The following is a 19,799-nucleotide window of genomic DNA, read 5'->3' as shown; positions in this document are numbered from 1 at the left end:
CTTTGTCCCGCCTCATGCCTGGCTTTGCAAGGAAAGCTCCCCACTTAAAACATCACACACACACACACACACAATTGCTCATATACGCTCACACTTAGCGTTTCATATGTTCACTCAGAGAGGCACAGCTTCCCATCCTTCCCCCCCCCTTTCGCCCTCTCCCACCCCTTGCCCAAGTCAATCACGGCTATTTCGGCTATTTTGCTTCTTCAAATGTCCCAAGGGACTCTTCTCCCCACTCCCCACCCCCCACCCTCACCCTTGGAACTAGATGAATAGAAGCTGGAGGAGGGGGAAAGTTGAGAGGGGGAGGGAGAGGAAAAGAGAGATTATTCAAGGAAATGGCCTCTGGGAGGAGAGCACAGGAAAGTGTAGATTCAGATAGGCCCTGATCTCCCCCTTCCCCCACCCCATCCCAAATCCTGGCTAGTTACTTTGGGTTTTCAATGGGAAATTGCTCTTTCTATCCAATCCCTTTTAATCTAGAGGCAATATGGTCCCGGTGTTCTCACTCCCTCAACTTCGCATGGGGGAGGAGAAGTCTTCTAGGGGCTTAGCCCATCAGCCCATTTTTCAGCCAGCCTATATCAGCCAGAGGATATGGGGCAGCCAAGATCTACTAAAAAAAAGGATGGGTGAAGAGGGGCAGAATATATGAGGTAAGGCTGGAAGAACTCTGGCCTTTAGCCCTTTCCCCCATAGCATGCCCTGGCACCCAGCAAGGCACTAAGTGGGCTAGAGTGGGGGAGGTCACTCAAGAAGGAAGGCTGGAGGACAAAGACAAAGGAAGGATGCTCTGATGGGTCCCCCATGTGGCTTTGTCCTCAGGATCCTTCTTCTTACACACACACACACACACACACACACACACACACACACACACACACACACACACACACACACATCAAGCCTCCAACCAGAGAGGCCCCAAATACTGCTATTCCAAGTGGGCAGTTCTTCCATGGACATAACAACCTCCTCCACCCCCCTTCCCAACCTTGGCCCTTGTGTTCCCAAACCAGCCACCCAAAGCAAGAAAATGCCTGGCCCCAGTCAGCTTACTCTAAACAGCTCTCAGACCTGTGATCCCTCATACCTGCCCACCCAACCCTGGCCAGACGTCTCACTGGGAGACCCCAGAGGCAGCATCTCACATCTTGGTCCTCAGACTCAGCCAGTGAGAAAAAGGGGTGGGGGCAGGGGCTGCTCCCATGGAGGGTATGTCTGAGGATATGGATCCCCAGGAGTTGCCCTCGCCCTGGGGACCCCTCAATCTAGGAAGCAGCAGCAGTTCTGTACATGACTCCCCCCACTGGGGTCTCTGCGCAGAGTTGGGGGGGAAAGCTCACATCAGGCCGACTCTCCCCCACTTGTGGGTTTCTTCTTAGGGCGGGTCTTCAGCGTCTTGGGGATTGGCTGTAAGGGGAGGGGATGGGGTTTAGTGCTTGGGAGGGAGGATTCCCTTTAAGATACTTCATCACCTTTTTCCCTTTCCCCTTGCTCCATGCAGGGACCTCAACTGAAGTCAGAAAGACCAGTGGGGTGGGGCTATAGGGGAAGGAACTTGGGCCTCACCTCAGCTTTTGGCACTTTCTTGATTGATTTGACTCGCTTAGGGGTCTTGTCCCCCATGTCATCCTCAGAGGCCTCTGTTCTCGGGTCTGACTGGCTCCCACTTGAGGACCGAAGGTTCAGGCCAGGGTCATCCCCTAGGGGAGAGGCAGAGTAAGGCTAGAAGCAAGGGGGACCATGTGGAGGCTACTGGGGAACTGAGGAAAACCAAGGCACATGATACTCATCTACTGTAGCCCCAGTCCTTTCTGCCTTTCCTCTGGCTTGGGGGTCCCCTCCACGTCCTGGGTGCTATTCCCCTTGATCTCCCCTCCCATCTCCGTCTAGTCCTGCCAGGTACCTAAGTCCTCAATGGGGTCCAGGAGGCCACTGGCTGAGGGTCGGAGCCGGCCATCAGAACCATGCAGGGGCAAGGCTTCATCATCTCGGATCAGAGTCAAATCTTGCATGCTGAAGCTTCTCAGCTTTTCTGACAACACTCCCTGGCCCTGGGCAGGTGATAAACATATACTTCAAAGAGAGAAAGCCTCTCCTGACCAGTGAGGACAACAGAAAAGACAGGCTCACAGAGAAGGGGCACAGACTTCCCTCAGAGAGCCAAGAGGGAGACAATGAGAGCTGAGCGGAAGGTGCTTGTGAGACATTGGGGAGAAAGGGGGCAATGTGGCTGGGGGGGGTGATGAAAGCCCGGAGACCCCACGTCCTGATCCTGGGCCTTCTGTTACCTTGGTAGCTGCAGTAACCGCAGCGTTGGCTGCCAAGTTCAAGCCCCTTTTGCCCACCCTCATCATGGTCTCATAGCTCTTGTCCCGGGCCTGTGTGATGTATTCATCAATTTCCTGTGACAGGGGAGGAGGATGGAGTGAGTAGTTGAGCCCCCTCTGATGAAAGGTCCCGTCCCAAGTTATGGAGCCCTTCTCCCCAAGCCCCACCCAGGTGGTAGTGTCTGGGAGCCCTGGAGGACAGCCTGGGCACTGCCTGCCTGCCCATCCTGGGTGTCTCAGTCCCCTGAGGTTGCTGTTCCAGGACAATGGCACCTGGAGATGACAAGCCCCAGACTGACACTGAGCCCCTTCTTTCCCCCTCCCATCTTGGGCAATGACTTGGGAGAAAAGGTCCATTGGTTTGAAAGGGGAAGAGGGAGGGCAACAGGGGCCAAACCTTTTCCTTGTTGGAGAGTGTAGGATGTACAAATTTTCGATAGAGCACACTGGAGCCCTTGGTATATGGGGACAGCAACCAGATCACAAAGGCAATTTTCAGCTCAAAGTAGAAAGGGAACCTGTTGAAAGGCCAAGTAGTGTATTAAGATGTTGGGGAGGGAGAAAGACCTGGACAGGGGTCAGGTGGCCTGAGCTCCAGCCTTAGTTCCATCACCAATAGCTAAGTGACCTTGGCCAAGTACTCTTTAAGCATCTGAAGGGCTGTCATGAAGGAGAGACACTGGACTAGTTCTGTTGGGCCTCAGAAGGCAGAACTGGGAGCAGCAGTAGAGGGTGCTAAGAAGAAGGCTGGGGCTGGACCTAGGCAGTGAGGAGGCATGGGGAATGGATGGCTAGACTCAGGAAGACATGAGTTCAGATCCTGACTCAGATGCTTACTCAGTGTGTGAGCCTGGGCAACCTTTCTTGGCCCTAGTTTCTTCATTTTTAAAATGGGGATGAGAACCCATCTCCATTTAGGAAAGGGGGGAAAAAAATCATCATTTATGGTTGAGATAGACCTTTCTCCTTCTCCGAAACCATAAAACAGCATCTGAAAGGATAGCTGTATAACTGTATTCTAAAGAAAGGAGAAAGGCTTTATTTAGACTTAAAATTGAAAACTTACATGTGGTTTCAACATGTGAATTAATCCATTTTCAGAAAATGTGATACCACTACCCATTCTTACCAAAGGCTCGTGGCTGGCCATTATAAGTTTATTCTACTGTACTTAACAATATGCCACGAATATGATATTAAATGTCCTAGAGTACTTATCAGTGTGATTGAAGTGGTAGGTAGATGCCACTAAGGAAGTACCTGATTGTCATATGATACGGGGAGTGTATGACAGAAAAATCAGGAAAAAAAAATAAAATGGGGATGAGAATAACACCTGCCTCTCGGGGTTTTGTGAGACTCAAAAAAGACAACATGCATAAAATCTTTTGCAAATCTTCAAACCTTTTAGAAATGCTGGCTATTATTATTAACAATAAGGCTGCCCCCAGGTACAACAGGCTGTCTTGGGCCTTCCCCCTCCCTGGCCTTTCCCAGGCTGTCGGCCCTACGCTCTCCTCCCTTCTGGCTTGCAATTCCTTGGTGAATGAGTTCAACTTTATACTGTCCTCATCTCTCCAAGCCCTTTCCCCTTCATCCCATTACTGATTTTGCCCTTCCAAGCCTTTGCCTTGAACCCAACCACCTGCTGCCTTCACTTCTATTCATGTGCTGCTGAAGTGAGCTAGGGAAAATCATGAAAGCATGCCGACTGGGTCCATTACAAATCTATGTTCTGTAAACTCAAGGGGGCCCACTTCTCAAACCTCCTATGGCTCCCTTCTCCCACCCTTTCTCCTGAGAACCTTGTCATATTTCACTGAAAAAATGAAGGCCACTGGACAAGAGTTCCCTCCTCTCCCCATTTCCTCATCTCACACAGTGGCCTTCTGCCATCATCTCCTTCGTCTCCAGCTCACATCTATCCTCCTTGCCAAGGTAAGCCCTTCTCATGCACAAGTGATCCCGTTTCTTCATGTCTTCTTCAGCAGATTGCTCTCTGTGCCATCCCCTCTTTCTCGTGAATTTTCAGTCTCTCCCTGTCTCATTCCCTGCTCAAAACCCCTCACTTGATCTCATCTTGCTTACTAGCTACCCTGTGATATCTCTCTTTTCCCTCATGGCTCAACTTCTTGAGAAAGTTGTCTGCAACTGATGCCTCCATTTCCTTTCCTCTCTTCCTTAACTCTATTTTAAAAAAATTTTTTATTTATTTTTATATTTAACATATGTTTTTAAAACCCTGGGCTACAAATCCCCTCCCTTCCTCCCTCCCTACGCAACCCTACTGAAAAGGCAAGCATCTCAATACAGGTCACAGACATGCAGTCATGCAAAACACCTCCACAGTAGTCCTGTGCAAAAAACTAAGTATACCTCCCTCCATCCTATCCCACCCCCCATCCACTCCACCCTCTCCCCTGACCTTGTCCCTCCCCAGAACTGCCTGCCACCGACCATCCCCTCCCCCAATCTGCCCTCCCCTCCATCAACTCCCCCCTCCTATCCCCCTCCCCCCCATTCTTCCCAGGGCAAGATAGATTTCCATACCCATTGTGTAACCCTAACCCTAACCCTCCTTAAGCCAAATCCTATGAGAATAAGATTCACTCATTCCCTCTCACCTTCCCCCATTTTCCCTCCACTGTAAAAGCCTTTTCTTGTCTGTTTCATGTGAGATAATTTACCCCATTCTACTTCCCCCTTTCTCCTCCTCTCAGTATAATCAATGCTCTCTCACCCCTTAATTTTATTTTCCAGACATCACTCCTTCATCTTCAACTCACCCTGTGCCCTCTATCTATCTATCTATACATACATACAATTTTTTTCCCTCCCACTACCCTAATACTGACAAAGATCTCATGAGTTACAAATTATCATCTTTCCCTGCAGGAATGTAAACAGTTCAACCTTAATAAGTCTCTTATGATTTCTCTTTCCTGTTTATCTCTTCTATGTTTCACTTGAGTCTTGTATTTGAAAGTCAAATTTTCTATTCAGCTCTGGTCTTTTCATCAAGAATGCTTGGAAGTCCTCTATTTCACTGAATGACCATTTTTCCCCCTGAGGGATTATGCTCAGTTTTGCTGGGTAAGTGATTCTTGGCTGTAATCCTATCTCCTTTGCCCTCCAGAATATCATACTCCATGCCCTCTGGACCCTTAATGTAGAAGCTGCTAAATTTTTTGTTATCCTGATTGTGTTTCCACAATACTTGAATTGTTTCTTTCTGGCTGCTTGCAATATTTCCTCCTTGACCTGGGAATTCTGGAATTTAGCTACAATATTCCTAGGAGTTTTCCTTTGGGGATCTCTTTCAGGAGGTGATCGGTGGATTCTTTCCATTTCTATTTTGCCCTCTGGTTCTAAAATATCAGGGCAGTTTTCCTTGATAATTTCTTGAAAGATGATGTCTAGGCTTTTTTTTGATCATGGCTTTCAGACAGTCCAATAATTTTTAAGTTCTCTCTCCTGGATCTATTTTCTAGGTCAGTTGTTTTTCCAATGAGATATTTCACATTCTCTTCTATTTTTTTCATTCTTTCGGATTAGTGTTACAGTGTCTTGATTTCTCAAATTGTCACTAGCTTCCAATTTCTCCATTCTAATTTTTAAGGAAGTATTTTCTTCAGTAAGCTTTTGGACTTCCTTTTCCATTTGGCCAATTTTGCTTTTTAGGGCATTCTTCTCCTCATTGGCTTTTTGGACCTCTTTTTCATTTGGGTTAGGCTATTTTTTAAGGTGTTATTTTCTTCAATATTTTTTGGGTCTCCTTTAGCATCACTCTCAGTTTTTCCCCTACTTCTCTTACTTGCTTCTCAAAATCCTTTTTGAGCTCTTCATGGCCTGGGACCAATTCATATTTTTCTTGGAGGCTTTGGATGTAGGAGCTTTGGCTTCATTGTCTTCTTCTGGTTGTATGTTTTGATCTTCTTTGTCACTAAAGTAAGATAATATAGTCTGACTCTTTTTGCGCTGCTTGCTCATGATCTTGGCTAATTACTTGAGTTATAAACTCTTTATTAAGGTAGGAGTCTGTTTCCAGTGTGGAGAATGTACTGTCCCAGGCTTTCAGGGGTTTTGTGCAGCTGTTTTCAGAGATACTTCTAGGGACCTGTAAATTTCAGTTCTTCCAAGGTGCTATGATCAAGGGCGAGGTGTCGACTCCTTTCCTGGCCTGTGCTCTGGTCTGTGGGTGACCACAAGCACCTTTTCTGTCTTGGGAACTATGAGGATTTGCCCTTCACAGCCACTACAAGCTCCACCACGCCAGTGCTCCTCCTTGCCCCAGGACTGCCACCCAGAACTGTGACCCAGATCCAAGCACGGACAAAGCAAGAGAATCCTGCACCAGCAGGGCGATTCCTGCAATCCCCCTCTGATCAGCCACTCGATTTCCCCTCAGTCTGTGGGCCAGAAGCTCAGGAGGCAGCCGCCGCCCCAGGGCGAAGCTCGGGAACTAGAGCTAAGACCACCTTGCTTCTCTCTCTCACTGCAGACACAGACTTTTCCCACTGACCTTCTAAGTTGCCTTTGACGGTCGTGGGTTGAGAAGTCTGGAAACTTCCACAGCTGCCCATGATTCATTCCTCTGAGGCCTGCTCCAGGCTCACTGCGGCCTGTGCGCCCACGCCACACTGCGCTCCTCTTCCCACCCGGTGTAATATACTTTTCTGATCAACCATCCCGGTTGTCTTGGGCTGGAAATTTGTTTCACTCTGTCTTTTTGTTTTAGACTTTGCTTTAGAATTTGTTTAGAGCCATTTTTATAAGTATTTGGAGGGCTTTGGGGGAAAGTTCAAACAAGTCACTGCTTTCACTCTGCCATCTTGGCTCTGCTCCTCGCCCCCCCCTTAACTCCCTTCATTCTTCCTTCTGACCGCATCATTCAATTCAAACTTCTTCAGTCATTCTGAAGCCCTGTAGGTCATCATTCAAGCCCCATTCCCCCCCAGCCAGTTCCTTATTCCCATCCCCCTCAACCCTCCTACCCTAAAGTTCCAACCAAACACTACCTTGCCTTTCCACTACTCCTTGCTCCCCATTGCCACTTCCAGTCTTCTCCCTATCCCTATCATTCAGTAACTTCTCCTCCTTCGAAGTTTATGCTATTCATCTCTATCACTTGGCCAAAATCCTAGTAATCCTAGTCTCTAGGTCCCTTCCTTTCCTTTCTCAATGAATTCTGTATACGGCTCACAATCTTTCTCTTCTCCCCAACTCTTGCCCTAACACTAAAAGACTACCCACCATACACATTGACTCTCTCTCTCTCAAATATCCTTAACCCACTCATTTCCCAAGACCTACTCCTCTACCCTACCTCAGTCATACACAAAGATGGTCATATCCTTGATCTTACCAACATCCATAAATGTACCACCTCCATAACCTATTGGCTTTCCACCTCTCCCTCTGCCTTCCCTTACAAAACTCTACCCTTCATTCACACTCTAACCTCCAATCCCTTGACCCCTCCTCCATCCTCTCCTAAGTCATCTCCCCTGGACTAGCCACTCTCTCCTCTTTTCCTCATTTTGACCTCTTAGTGAACAAATTCTTCCCTTGATTCCCAAGGCCAAGCCCAATTTGAAAACTGTGCCCTGCCAAGCCTCAGCCTCGGACCACTCTCACTATCCACCGCCTTCGCTTCTACACATCTGCTGCTGAACTGAGGTGCAGAAAATCATGCAGCTGTTCCGACTGGGTCCATTACAAATGGATGTTACACAACCACAACTGGCCCTTACTACCACCAGGCAATCTTATAGTACCTTCCTCATCACCTCACTATTCCACTCTCCACAGTGGCACTTCTGAACCTCTTATGGCTCCCCCTTCCCCATCCTCTCAGCTGAGAAATTTGTCTCATATTTGACAGAAAAAAATTGAGGCTATTTGATGTGGTCCCTCTCTCTTCTTCATCATCTCATGAGGCCTTCTACCACCCACTATCTTCTCCTTCACCCCTGCCTCACGTGATGAAGGCATTTTACTCCTTACCAAGGCTAACCCCTCTATCTAGTCAACTGATCCCATTCCATCCTGTCTCCTTCAACAGACTGCCCCCCCCATCATGCCCACTCTTCCACTTACTTTCAATCTCTTCCTCTCAACTGGCTCTATTCCTTATTGCATATAAACATGCCCATGTACCCCTAACCTGAAAAACACCCTCACTTGACCTTTCTATCCCTAATTATCACCCTATATCTCTTCTGCCCTTTATAGAAGATTCCTCTTAAAAGGCTGTCTACAATAGGTGCCTCCACTTTCCCTTCTCTCACTCTCTTTCTAACCCCTTACCATCTGGCTTCTGATCTTACCATTCCACCGAAACAGCTCTCTCCAAAGTTGCCAAATCTCATGGCCTTTTCTCAATCCTCATTCTCCTTGACCTCTCTGAAGCCTCTGACAATGTCAATCATCCTCTCCTCCTCGGTTTTTTCTTCTCTCTCAGTTTTTGGGACGTCATTTTTTCCTCCTCCTACCATCTCACCATTCCTTCTCAGTCTCCTTTGCTGGATCCTCCTCCTCACCCTATGGGCAGTGAGGTGGTGAAGTGGATACAGCACTGGGTCTGGAGTCAGGAAGATTCATCTTCCTGAGTTCAGATCTGGCCTCAGACACTTCCTAGCTGTGTGACCCTGGGCAAGTCATCTGTAAAATAAGCTGGAGAAGGAAATGATGAGCCACTCCAGTATCTCTGCCAAGAAAACCCCAAATGGGGTCACGAAGAGTCCGACATGACTGAAATAACTCAACAACAACATCCTTGCCCTCTGTTGTAGGTATCCCAAAGAGCTCTGTCCTGCACCCTCTTCTCTTTCCTCTCTATACTGTCTCACTTGATCTCATCTGATTTCATGCATTTAATTGCCATCTCTGTACTAAGGATTCTCAGATCTACCTATCCTGCTCTAACCTCTCTGCTGACCTCCAATCTCACACGTCCAGCTGCCTTTCAGACATCTTAAACTTAACACATCCAAAACTGATCTCATTATCTTTCCTCCTAAACCAGGGGTGGGCAACCTGCGGCCTCGACTGAATCCAAACTTCACAGAACAAATAAAAGGGTTTGTTCTGTAAAACTTGAACTCAGTGAAAAGGCTGCACCTGAGGATCTAGAGGGCCACAGAGGGCCTTGAGGCCCCAGGTTCCCCACCCCGTCCTAAACCTTTCCCACTTTCTACTTTCTCTGTTACTGTGGAGGGCAACACCATGCCCTCAGTCCCTCAGGTTCACAACCTACCAGTTATCCTTGATTCTACCTTGTCCCCTTCCCTGCCCCTCCACCTCCACCTCATTCCCCAATCCAATCTGTCGATTTTACCTTTACAACATCTTTCTAATACATCCCTTCTCTCCTCAGTATCTTCCAGTGCAGCCCTCATCGCCTCATGCCTGCTGGGGGGTCTGCCTGTCTCACGTCCCCACTCCATTCCATCTTCCATTCGAGCCACCTAACTGGTTTTCCTAAAGCACAGGTCCAACCACATCATGCCCCTACTCAACAGACTGCAGCGGATCCCTGTCACCTGCAGGACCAAACACAAAAATCTGTTTGGTGTGCAAAGCCCTCGTCCTAGCCCCTTTCTACCTTCCCAGTCTGCTTACACCTTCTGGCTGCTCCACAAACTGCTCTCTCTCTCACTTGTGGCATTTTCTCTAGCTGTCCCAATGCCTGATGTGCTCTCTCTCTCTCTTCCCCTCTGCTCTTATTGCTGACCTCCCTGGCATCCTTTAAGTCCCGACTAAAATCCTATCTTCTACAATTTCTCAATCCTTCTTCATTCTAGTGCCTTCCTTCTCTTAATTATTTCCTATTTATCCTGTATGTAGCTTGTTTGTACATGTTTGTTTGCATGTTTCCTCATGTTATTGTAGGCTCCTTGAGGGCAGGGACTGTCTTCTGCCTCTTTTTGTATCTCCAAAACTTAGCAGAGTACCTAGTACAGAGTAGGCACTTAATGAATGTTCACTGACTGACCTCATCACTAAACTCAAACTTCTCTTTCCAGAGTGATCAATGATCTCATAATCACCAAATCCAATGGCCTTTTCTCAGTCCTTATCCTTCTTGACCTCCCTGCAGCTTGTCTAGGTTTTCATGACGCTCCTAGTTCTCTGTTTCTGTCTCAGTCTCCTTTGCTGGACGGTGCCCATCGAGGCTTTGTCCTGGGCCCTCTTCTCTTCTTCCCTTGATATCATCTTACTTGGTGATCTCATCAGTCACCCAGGCTCACAACCTAAGGGTCATCCTTGACTCCTTACTCTCTTACCTCCCATAGTCAGTCAGTCAAGGCCTGTTGATTTTCCCTTTGTGACGTCTCCGGTACACGCTTCCTTCTCTCCTCTGATATTGCCACCACTTTCTTATAAGGCCTCATCACCTCACACATTGACGACTACAATACCCTCTTGGTTGGTCTCCCTGACTTAAGTCTCTGTTCACTACAGGCCATCCTCCACTGGCTGTCAAATAGATCTTCCTAAAGTGCATGGTCTGACACACAGGTGCCGAGCACCCTGGCCCCTACCCCCTCACCTCCCAATTCAATAAACTCTGCTGGTTCTACATTACTTCCCAGGATCAAATATAAAATCCTCTGGCTTTTAAAGCTCTTCATAACCTTGCCCCTTCCTACTTTTCCAGTTATCTTAAAATGTACTCCCCTCCATATACTCTGCAATCCTGTGACACTGACCTCCTGGCTGTTCTTGCAGACACTTCATCTCCTATCTTTTTGAATTTTCTTCTTTTAAAATTTTTTATTAATTTATTTTTGGTTTTCAACATCACTTCCACAAGATTTTGAGTTCCAAATTTTCTCCCCATCTCACCCCTCCCCCACACCCCAAGACAGCGTGCATTCTGAATATCCCTTCCCCAATCTGCCCTCCCTTCTATCACCCCCTCCCCTTCTCTTATCCCCTTCCCCTTCTATTTTCCTGTAGGGCAAGATAGATTTCTATACCCCACTGCCTATATATCTTATTTCCCAGTTGCAGGTAAGAACAATTTTTAACATTTATTTTTAAAACTTTGAGTTCCCAATTCTTTCCCTTCCTCCTCTCTTTGAATTTTCACTGGCTGACCCTATGCCTGGAATCCTCTCCCTGATCAACTCCTGGCTTCCCCTGGGTTTCTTAAAATCTCACTTCCTAAAGTCCCACCTTCTGCAAGAAGCCTTTCCCAGTCCTCCTTAATCCTAATGCTTCCCCCATGACCACCTTCAATTTATCCAATATATCTTGTCTGTATGTAATGAGCTCCTTAAGAGCAGGGACAGTATTTGTCTCTCTTTGTATCCCCAATGGCCAGCACAGTGCCTAAAATATAGGAAGTGTTTGTTTAATTGGGGGTGGGGGGTGGGTGAGGGGGGTAGTGAGCTTTCCCAACATCAGAGATTTCTCATGGAGGCCACACAGCTATCATAAGACTGTTGGCCATCTATGGCTTGGAATTGATGAGCTCTGAGGTCCTGTGCTTCATACCATCACACTAGGTCTAGACCTAGAAAGGGCCCTAGAGACTATCCAGTCCAACCTCCTTATTTTATAGATGGGAAAACTGAGGCTTAGGGGTGTTAAGTGACTTGCCAAAGTGGTGATCTGTACAAGTATGTCATCTGACTCCAGGTTCAATGTTCTTTTCTAAAGGCTGCTAGATGGCCCAGTGGATAGAGTCTTGTGGCCTGGAGTCAAGAAGATCTGAGTTCAAATCCAGCCTTAGGCAGCTACTAACTGTGTGACCCTTGGGCAAATCATGTAGCCTCTGCCTGCCTCAGTTTCCTCATCTGTAAAATGAGAATATTAATAGCACCTGCCTCTGTTATGAAGATTATGAGATATTAAGCACTTAGCACAGTGCCTGGCACGTGCTCACTTCTTTCCTTCCTTTCCACTGTACCACGCTGCCTCTGAGTCATTTATCCTTTCTGAATCTGAGTATCTTGACCTGTCTAGTGGGGGTAATAAGTCTTGCCCTGCCTAATCTCTCAGGAGTGTTATCATGATCTAATGAAGGATCTAAAAGGGTTTTGAAAAGCATAAAATACTAATGCAAACATGAGAGGGCATTATTATTGCTATAATAAGAAGAGGAAGGAGATGAGAGCCTATACTGGGCACAGGGTACAAGAGCTCCAGAAAAATTTCCTGACTTGACTCTGGAGTCTCCATTCTCTGCTTACCCCAGGAGAGTCTGGGTAGGTGTGCGGCACTCTTTATGTGAGGGACCCTGAAGAAAGCTGAGAAGGGGGTTTGTGAGCACGTGGGCGTGGGCCAGGGACAGCGCTTACCAGGATAGCACAATGTCCGTGAGAGTCTCAGCAGTGGTGAAGAAGGCAAACACAATCCAGTACATCATCCACTTCACCTGTGGGCACAGCAGGAGGTGTGTGGGAGGAGTCATGGAGGTCACACGCCCCTCCCCCAGCTCCCCATCCCACTCTGACCCTGGGGGTCAGATCATACCCACCCCCCACCTCAGGAGGCAGGGAGCCCCACACACTCACATATTCCTTCACATTTTTTGTCTTGACAGCCTTATAGGACGAGTAGGCTGGGTACAGCGTGCCAAAGATCAGCCTGGGGAGAGGCAGAGACAATCACTGTGACTCATAGCCCCCGGGAAGCCCTTCCTCATTACCACAATCCTCCCTTCCCCGTTGCTTCTGGCTCTAAGTCTACAGGAACAGAAAGATCTTGGAAGATTTTATTTGAAGGATCTTCTAGGGCAGGGTGGGATTCTTAATCTAGGATCCATGAGATTGTTTTTTAAAAAAAATTTTTTTTGATAACTATTTCAACATAATTGGTTTTCTTTGCAATTCTATTATTCTATGCATTTAAAAACAGTATTCTGAGAAGGGTTCCCACAGGCTTCACCAAACTGCCAAAGTGGGATAGGACAAAAACAAGGTTAAGAGCCCCTGCTTCACGGGAAAGGCATCAACATTTCTTTGGTCCTGGGTAGGTGGAAGGAGGTGCTCCAAGAGCCAGCTTGAGGTCCTTCAGACCAGGGCCAGAGCCACCGCCCACCCTTCTGGTCCACAACTCCCTATGCAGGAGCTGGGGAATCTGTTCGGGCTTGCCTGCTAGACAGACCCCAATTCAGCAGTTGAGTACCCTTCAGCCCAGCTTCCAGCCCAAACAGCTCATTGTGGTGAAAGGGCACAAAGGGCCCTTTTCTGGTCCCTAAGTCCAGCACCTCCATCTCCAGTCCCCTGGGAGGGATGTGTTGAAGCCAGCTTGAACTGACTCACAGAGCTGACTGCTGAATTTTCAGGGAGTATTTACACCCCAGAAATTAGCAAACACCACAAATCATGGCTTGATTTATTGTCTTATTGATTGTTTAGACTTAATAAACAGATGGAAAAAACTAATAACGCAGATTAAACTTGAAAGTGTATCCTACAAACATTTTCAAGGGTTTTTGGTTTTGTCTTCTTATGTTTTTTGGAGAGCCAGTTGTTAAACATTTATCAGCACACCCCTGCCCTTCTCAGGGAACCATCGGGGAGGGGAAGGTGGGTCTTAAGGGGCCAGCTCTTCAAGAGAACTGGAACTCAATGCCTTCTTGCAGTCAAAGGGCCAGAGAGGATGCCGGAGACCCTGGGATCGTGGGGTATGACTGGAGGGTAGGAGGCCTTGGAAGGTGGGGGATCATCTGGTACTGGGGCCAGCTTGTTTCATATTGAGTGCACACCAATCACTGCAGTTCCTCCCTCCCCATAACTGTTAGTCCTTCCCCTCCCCACTGCTTTGCTTTTAAAAGGCAATTTGTACATATGTTATATTCATTTCTCTACGAACAGAGAGGCAATGTGACATAGTAGATACAGAAATGGCCTTGGAGCCAAGAAGACCTAGGTTCAATGTAATGTAATAATGGCTGTTTAACCCTGAGCAAGTAACTTAACCTTTCAATTCCTAGGCCACTCTTTAAGAATATAAGTCATAGGAGCGGGTAGGTGGCCCAGTGGATGGAGCACCGGCCCTGGAGTCAGGAGGACCTGAGTTCAAATCTGGCCTTAAACACTTGACGCTAGCTGTGTGACCTTGGGCAAGTCACTTAACCCCATTGCCTACCAACCCCCCCCCCAAAGTAAAAGAATGTAAGTCATAGCAAATGTGCCAACCTGCACTGGTGGAGTTTCCTCTCCTGAGAGTTCCTATATACCACTGAAATCTCAGGCCTAGGCCCTGCCTCTTACCTGTCTCTGCACATTATTTCCTTTCAATACAATAAAGTTCTCTGAAGGCAAGTTCTTTCATTTTTGTTTACGATCCCCAGTATTTGGCACACAATAGGTGCTTAATGCTTGCTTAATGAATGGTGACCTGGCACTGCCCCTGGTGACCTGGCACTGCCCCTGGTGATGTCCAGGGGACCAAAGAGCCAGGAGGCGGCTGCTGTTCTAGCCTCATGAGGACCTGGGACCAAGGGAGCTGGGAGAGAAGAGGAGAATTGTCAGAGGGTATAAGCTGGAGTGAGGAAAAGGCAGGGGATCAGATGGGAATATTGAGGATGTGTATAAAGACCTTGAGACACTGGGAACCACGGGGAGGAGGTAACAGAAGGCAACTGTGATCTTGTTCCTAGGAGAACAAGTTGGGGAAGCCCCTGAACTGTTTCAGAAGGCACAGGAGCCTTCCTTTTTCCCAGATCTGAGGTAACCCATCTTCCCTGGGGGTGAGGGTAGGGAGAAGGATGGCTCAGTCAGATAAACAAAGAAAGGGTCAATGACTTGGCCCAAGCCACAAAGCAGGGCTAGGGAGAGAAGCCATTCAAGACTACCCTGGACACTTATCCACCAGCTTATTTATTCAACAACAACATTTATTAAGTGGCTACTATGTGCCAGGAAGACCTGGGTTCAAATCCCACTTCTTACACATAATGGCATGTGACTGAACAGGGCATTAGGCTCTAGGCAACTCTAAATTGCAGGCATGGTGTCATTCTACATCCGGTAAAGGGAGCTTCCTTAAGCAGGGGCTGCTTATACCCTTGAAATCATAGATCCAATCCCTAGCTCTAGCCCCCTAGCCCAGTGTATGCCAGGCACTATGCAAGGCTCTGGAGAAACAAAGACCCCCCCCCAAAAAAAAAATCCATGTTCTCAAGGAGTTTATATCCTATTGGGAGAAACAATATGTGCAGAGATAAGTAAATTAAAATCTATATGTATCTATATATATACACACACATATATACATACATACATATATCTATATGTAGTAATGGGGGAGGGGGACAGCCAGGTGGCACAGTAGATACTGCACTGGGCCTGGGGTCAGGAAGACTCATCTTCAAATCTGGCCTCAGACACACCAGCTATGGGACCCTGGGCAAGTCACTTAACCCGGTTTACCTCAGTTTTTTTCATTTTATAATGAGCTGGAGAAGGAAACGGCAACTCACTCTAGTATCTTTGCCAAGAAAACCCCAAATAGGGTCACAAAGAGTCGACATGATTAAACAATAACGATGGGGGAGGGGAGAGGGAAGGAGAAGCCACTAGCCAGAGGGGAGATGGAATCTAGCAACTGTTTCTAGCATCCCGCTTCTCCTTCTTCTCTAGGCTATGAATGAGGGGTAGGGAAATTGGGGACACAGTGGCTGGGAATGAAGAGGAAACACAATTTTTCTTTTTGACTTCTTACCAGCTCCGGGGACAAATGGGTAGCTGAGAGGATGGGTCCTGGCTACCAGGTTGAACTAAGGGCTTTAATTCTCCCAGTTCCTTCCTGTTCCTGACTAATGGAGGGCTGAGGGAGGCACGATTTCTTACCAGGGGACCTTCCTTGGACCTGGTCAATAATAGGGATTCCCTGGGGAAAGAGGAAAGAGGGCAGAGTTTTCTGCCTAGAGCTGAGGAGAAATGGCATGGAGGATGGGGCGGGGGTTACAATCACGGCAGCCTGGGAATTACCCTTCTCTTCTCTGCTTTGGTATATCAGAGAAGCAAACCTCTGTTCCCTGCCCCGAATTCCTCTGCCTCACAACCATGATCTTTCAAGACCCCCATCATACCCCAGCTTCCTGAAGGCATGAGCCTTCCTTTCCCCAGATCTGAGGTAACCCATCTTCCCTGGCAGGGGAGGGGTGAGACACAGGGTGAAGGATGGCTCAGCAAGGTAAACTAAGAAAGTTTACCTTTTCCTCCACCCTGTGTCGACAGCCCTGCTCCCCAACCTGCTGAATGTAGATAACATGGAATTCAGGACAGAATTCCCCTAGAGGATTGGGGTGAACCCTTAGGAGAACTCGGCTAGGCCTAGTTGCACTGAGGAACCAGCTAGCTATTCTAGCAGCCTTGGGAGGACCCGGATCCCTCAAAAGAAGCATTACATGTTCGTGGAATCGATCCAGAAATAACCCACCATTCTCACTAAATTCACAATCCAGAACCCCCCTTTAAACGCATGAAAAAGCAGAGCCCTCAGGCACCGTTTAGCTCCATAGAGGGCAGCGACAGAACGGTATACAACGTCCACCCTGGGAATCTGGGGATCTGAGAGCAGTATCTGCGGGACTGTTTGGTTTCCCCAGGCCTCAGTTTCTTCCTCTGTAAGATGAAGGGTTTGGACTAAGCAGCCTCCAGGCCCCTCTGGTTCTACAGTTCGGTGGAATCGCGCCCCGGCCGCCCCCGACGTTGTCACTGCTGCCGACATCTCCCCCGCAGCACCCGGATCGCCTGCCTCGCGGACCGGGGCTCTTCCCGGGGCGCCTTCGCCGCCCTCTGCGCCCGCTCACACCCCGGGGGGGCCACAGCTGTGCCGCCGCTTCCCGCTCCGGGGCCCGGGGATGCTGCTCGGGGGGATTCCCACCCATCCGAGGGCACTCGGCAATGCCACGGCCATGAGAGCAGGAGGGAAGGGAGCCCGGCAGCCGGGCACGCAGAGGGGATGCTCGGAGGGAGGAGCCGCGGCTGCCTCCGCGGGCCCCGACAGGGCTGGGGTGGGGGGTCCCCGGTGCAGCCCCCTGCATTCGCCATCCCGGGTGGGGATGAGCTATGGGGGAGGGGGCGCAAACGTCCCCGCCCCGCCAGGCCTCCCTGGCCAAGTGGGGGAACCCCAGACCTCGGGGATGGGGGATGAGTACCCCAGGAGAGGCTCGGTCATCCCTGAAAGGGACCCCTCCCGGGCTCCTCCAAGCCCCCGGGGAACGTCCCCCGCGCCCCCGCCCCTCCCGACGCCCTCACCCTCGGCTGTCCTTTCGCACCTGCCCCAATTACCCCGCGTTCTCAGCCCCACACCCCGACCCCGCATCCCTCCTCCGCCCCCGCCCCGCCCCTACTCACACCACCAGGCGGGAGATGATCCAGGACACCATGGCGGGGCCGGGCCAGGTGCGCGCCCCGAGAGCGCCTGGGTCCGCGGGCCGGGGGGCCCCGGGCCGGAGGATGGAGGAGCCCGAGAGGGCGAGCGGGACAGCGGCGGCCGTTAAAGGGGAGGTTCCTGCAGCAACCGCGGGGCCTGCGGGCGGCGGCGGCTCTTAAAGGGGAGGCCGCTGCTGTCGGCCGCCCCGCGCGCGCCCCTCCCCTCCCCCTCCCCTGCACCTGCTCCGCCCGGTCCAGCCCAGTGCGGGCCGAGCCGCCCTCCCCGATGCCTTCTGGCACCGGTTTCATCACTGGCCAGATTCTCATCGCCCCCCTCGACCCAGCCTGGAAGCCCTCTTTTATCTTCTGGCCCAGTCACCCCGGACTCCCTTTCCCCGCCTGGGGCCATCTGCGGACTTCAGACTCATCTTTTCTCCCTCCTTGCCCCCTCCCCTCTCAATCTGGACAGGCCTCTTCGCTCTCGGATGTTAGAAGCTCCAGCCTAAATCCCTGCCGCGCCGCCCCCCCCCCCGGTCCCTCTTAGTGGGGCCACAACCACCCGGAAACCTCAAGGGGGCCCGAGTGCACGTTATTCCACCTACCTCCCCAGAAAAGTTAACAAGCATTTCTTAAACACCTGTGTGTCAGGCACTGTGACAGGGGCTGTGCTCCACTCAAGTATCTACAATTCTGTGTAGCTCTAGGGAATACTGAGCCCTATCAGTGAAAAGGACATTGGAGCTGGAGTCAAGCTTCTGGGTTCAAATCTTGCTCTGGTATTTATTCCCTGTGTAGCTTTCGGCAAGTCACTCAGCCTTAATCTATGATCCTATGATCCTAAGAAAAGCTTAAGAGCCTATCGGTCTGTGACCTCCTTCATGCATAAAGGAACTGAGAAGCTAAGTGCTCAGTTCTTGGGAAGAAAAATCTTTGCAGAACAGGCTGTCCTTAGTACCCCTCTGGGTCTTTTGTTTTTTTGTGGTAGGAGGGGTGTGGGTATAATATTGATGACGCTAGGGATCAGGCACCAATGGACTGAAAAAGCATATTCTGGGACAGAGGAAACAGGTCTGGGCTAGGAGTCAAAACCTGGTTTTGAGGCGGGTGTTGGGGGGGCTGCTGGCCCACTGAAACACAAGGAACACTATCTACCATGAGACAACAGGTCAGAGGCAGCAAGAAGGCCAGCAGAGGAACTGGGCGAGGAGCTTAGGCGCTGCTCCCACAGGGCAGTACCTGCTCCAGCAGCTGCCCCAATTACTGAGACATTTATAGCCAAAATGTAGGCTATCTCTCACACTAACTTTCGATGAAGCAGCAAAATTCCAATTTCCATTTTATTTCACATCTACACAGTGTTGGCACCACTGTTTTCCTTTCTGATCCCACTGGTGTAATATTTTCAAAGCTTTTTTTTTTCCCTTGCCATTCCTATTGTCTCTATAGAAAGGTGGTACATCTCAAAAGGGTACATAGATCTTTTGGTGCCCTCTGTATCACCCAAGCTTACAAACTCTGAATTTCAAAGCATAAGGTTTAAGTGCTGTTCAATTTCCATTCTGAATCTCAAATGCTCCAGAATCAGTATCTCAGAAGCCTTCAGAGAAATAGCCCTGGTGATCCTTCTCTCCCTTCAGTAAAGCTCCCTCTTCCAAAAGCTTTTTTCCTCCTCGTTTTGCAACCCTTTTTCACCAAAACAACATGTAAACCATTCTAGCTACCCAGTCACAAAACGTCAAGGTTTGTACTGGTGCCTTCTTCCCCCAAGGTTGGCTTGGTGGCCTTCTTTACAGTCACAAAGAAAAGTATTTCCTGCATTTGTCAAGGACTTCAGTTTTGAAGTTTTTTTCACTTTGTCAAATGAACCATAAACTGCCTTTAAGATTAACTAGGAAAAGTATGACTTGACTCTCCTTTCTTAGAGAACCATGTGGAGACTTAAGACCTCACAACCTATTTCAGAGTCACCAGGGAGTTCACAGGGCAGCAAATGGAAGGAGCAAAGAAACTGTTGTTTAAAACTTGAGACTAGAGTCTGGGACCTCTGCCCCAGCTGAGATGGGAAGCCTTCATATTCATTCAAAGATAAACTGCAAAAAACCCTTCCCTCACCTTCTACCCT

General features: G+C 49.1%; 1 protein-coding gene and 1 long non-coding RNA gene across 3 annotated transcripts in view; one reads left to right on the top strand and one right to left on the bottom strand.

Moving 5' to 3' along the window:
• The window catches only part of LOC144455963 (uncharacterized), a 32,495-nt gene extending 17,878 nt beyond the window's left edge, over nucleotides 1-14,617 (top strand). The window contains exon 2 of the long non-coding RNA XR_013484865.1: nucleotides 12,892-14,617. This is a non-coding gene — a long non-coding RNA (uncharacterized LOC144455963). The remainder of the gene's footprint in view (nucleotides 1-12,891) is intronic.
• REEP2 (receptor accessory protein 2) lies at nucleotides 853-17,875 on the bottom strand. 2 transcript variants are annotated; one of them, XM_021005167.2, is made up of 9 exons: nucleotides 17,660-17,875; nucleotides 16,020-16,187; nucleotides 12,863-12,935; nucleotides 12,647-12,723; nucleotides 2,734-2,854; nucleotides 2,298-2,411; nucleotides 1,913-2,060; nucleotides 1,576-1,709; nucleotides 853-1,416 (listed from the first exon to the last, which is right to left on the bottom strand). In XM_021005167.2, the coding sequence occupies exons 1-9, from the start codon at nucleotides 17,689-17,691 to the stop codon at nucleotides 1,351-1,353; spliced, it is 933 nt and encodes a 310-aa protein (XP_020860826.1). In that variant the 5' UTR covers nucleotides 17,692-17,875; the 3' UTR covers nucleotides 853-1,350. The 2 variants fall into 2 exon arrangements, with proteins under 2 accessions (XP_020860826.1, XP_020860827.1); XM_021005168.2 differs by lacking the exon at nucleotides 16,020-16,187 and having other exon boundaries at nucleotides 17,660-17,871.
• Between the last annotated feature and the right edge of the window lie 1,924 nt (nucleotides 17,876-19,799).

The sequence above is a fragment of the Phascolarctos cinereus genome, unplaced genomic scaffold, assembly GCF_003287225.1.
Source record: "Phascolarctos cinereus isolate Bilbo 61053 unplaced genomic scaffold, phaCin_HiC Scaffold_2;HRSCAF=192, whole genome shotgun sequence".
Lineage (NCBI taxonomy): Eukaryota > Metazoa > Chordata > Mammalia > Diprotodontia > Phascolarctidae > Phascolarctos > Phascolarctos cinereus.
The sequence above is the reverse complement of the archived record's forward strand: the minus strand, read 5'-3'. Positions and strand labels throughout refer to the sequence as shown.

Bases quoted from the DNA above. Each gene is read 5' to 3' on its own strand.
- REEP2 (XM_021005167.2), bottom strand. From the start codon at position 17,691: ATGGTGTCCTGGATCATCTCCCGCCTGGTGGT. The intron at 12,936-16,019 runs GTAAGAAGTCAA...GCCTCTCCCCAG, and splicing joins CCCATTTGTCCCCGGAGCTG to GCTGATCTTTGGCACGCTGT. The intron at 2,855-12,646 runs GTAAGCGCTGTC...GCCTTTCAACAG, and splicing joins ACGGACATTGTGCTATCCTG to GTTCCCTTTCTACTTTGAGC.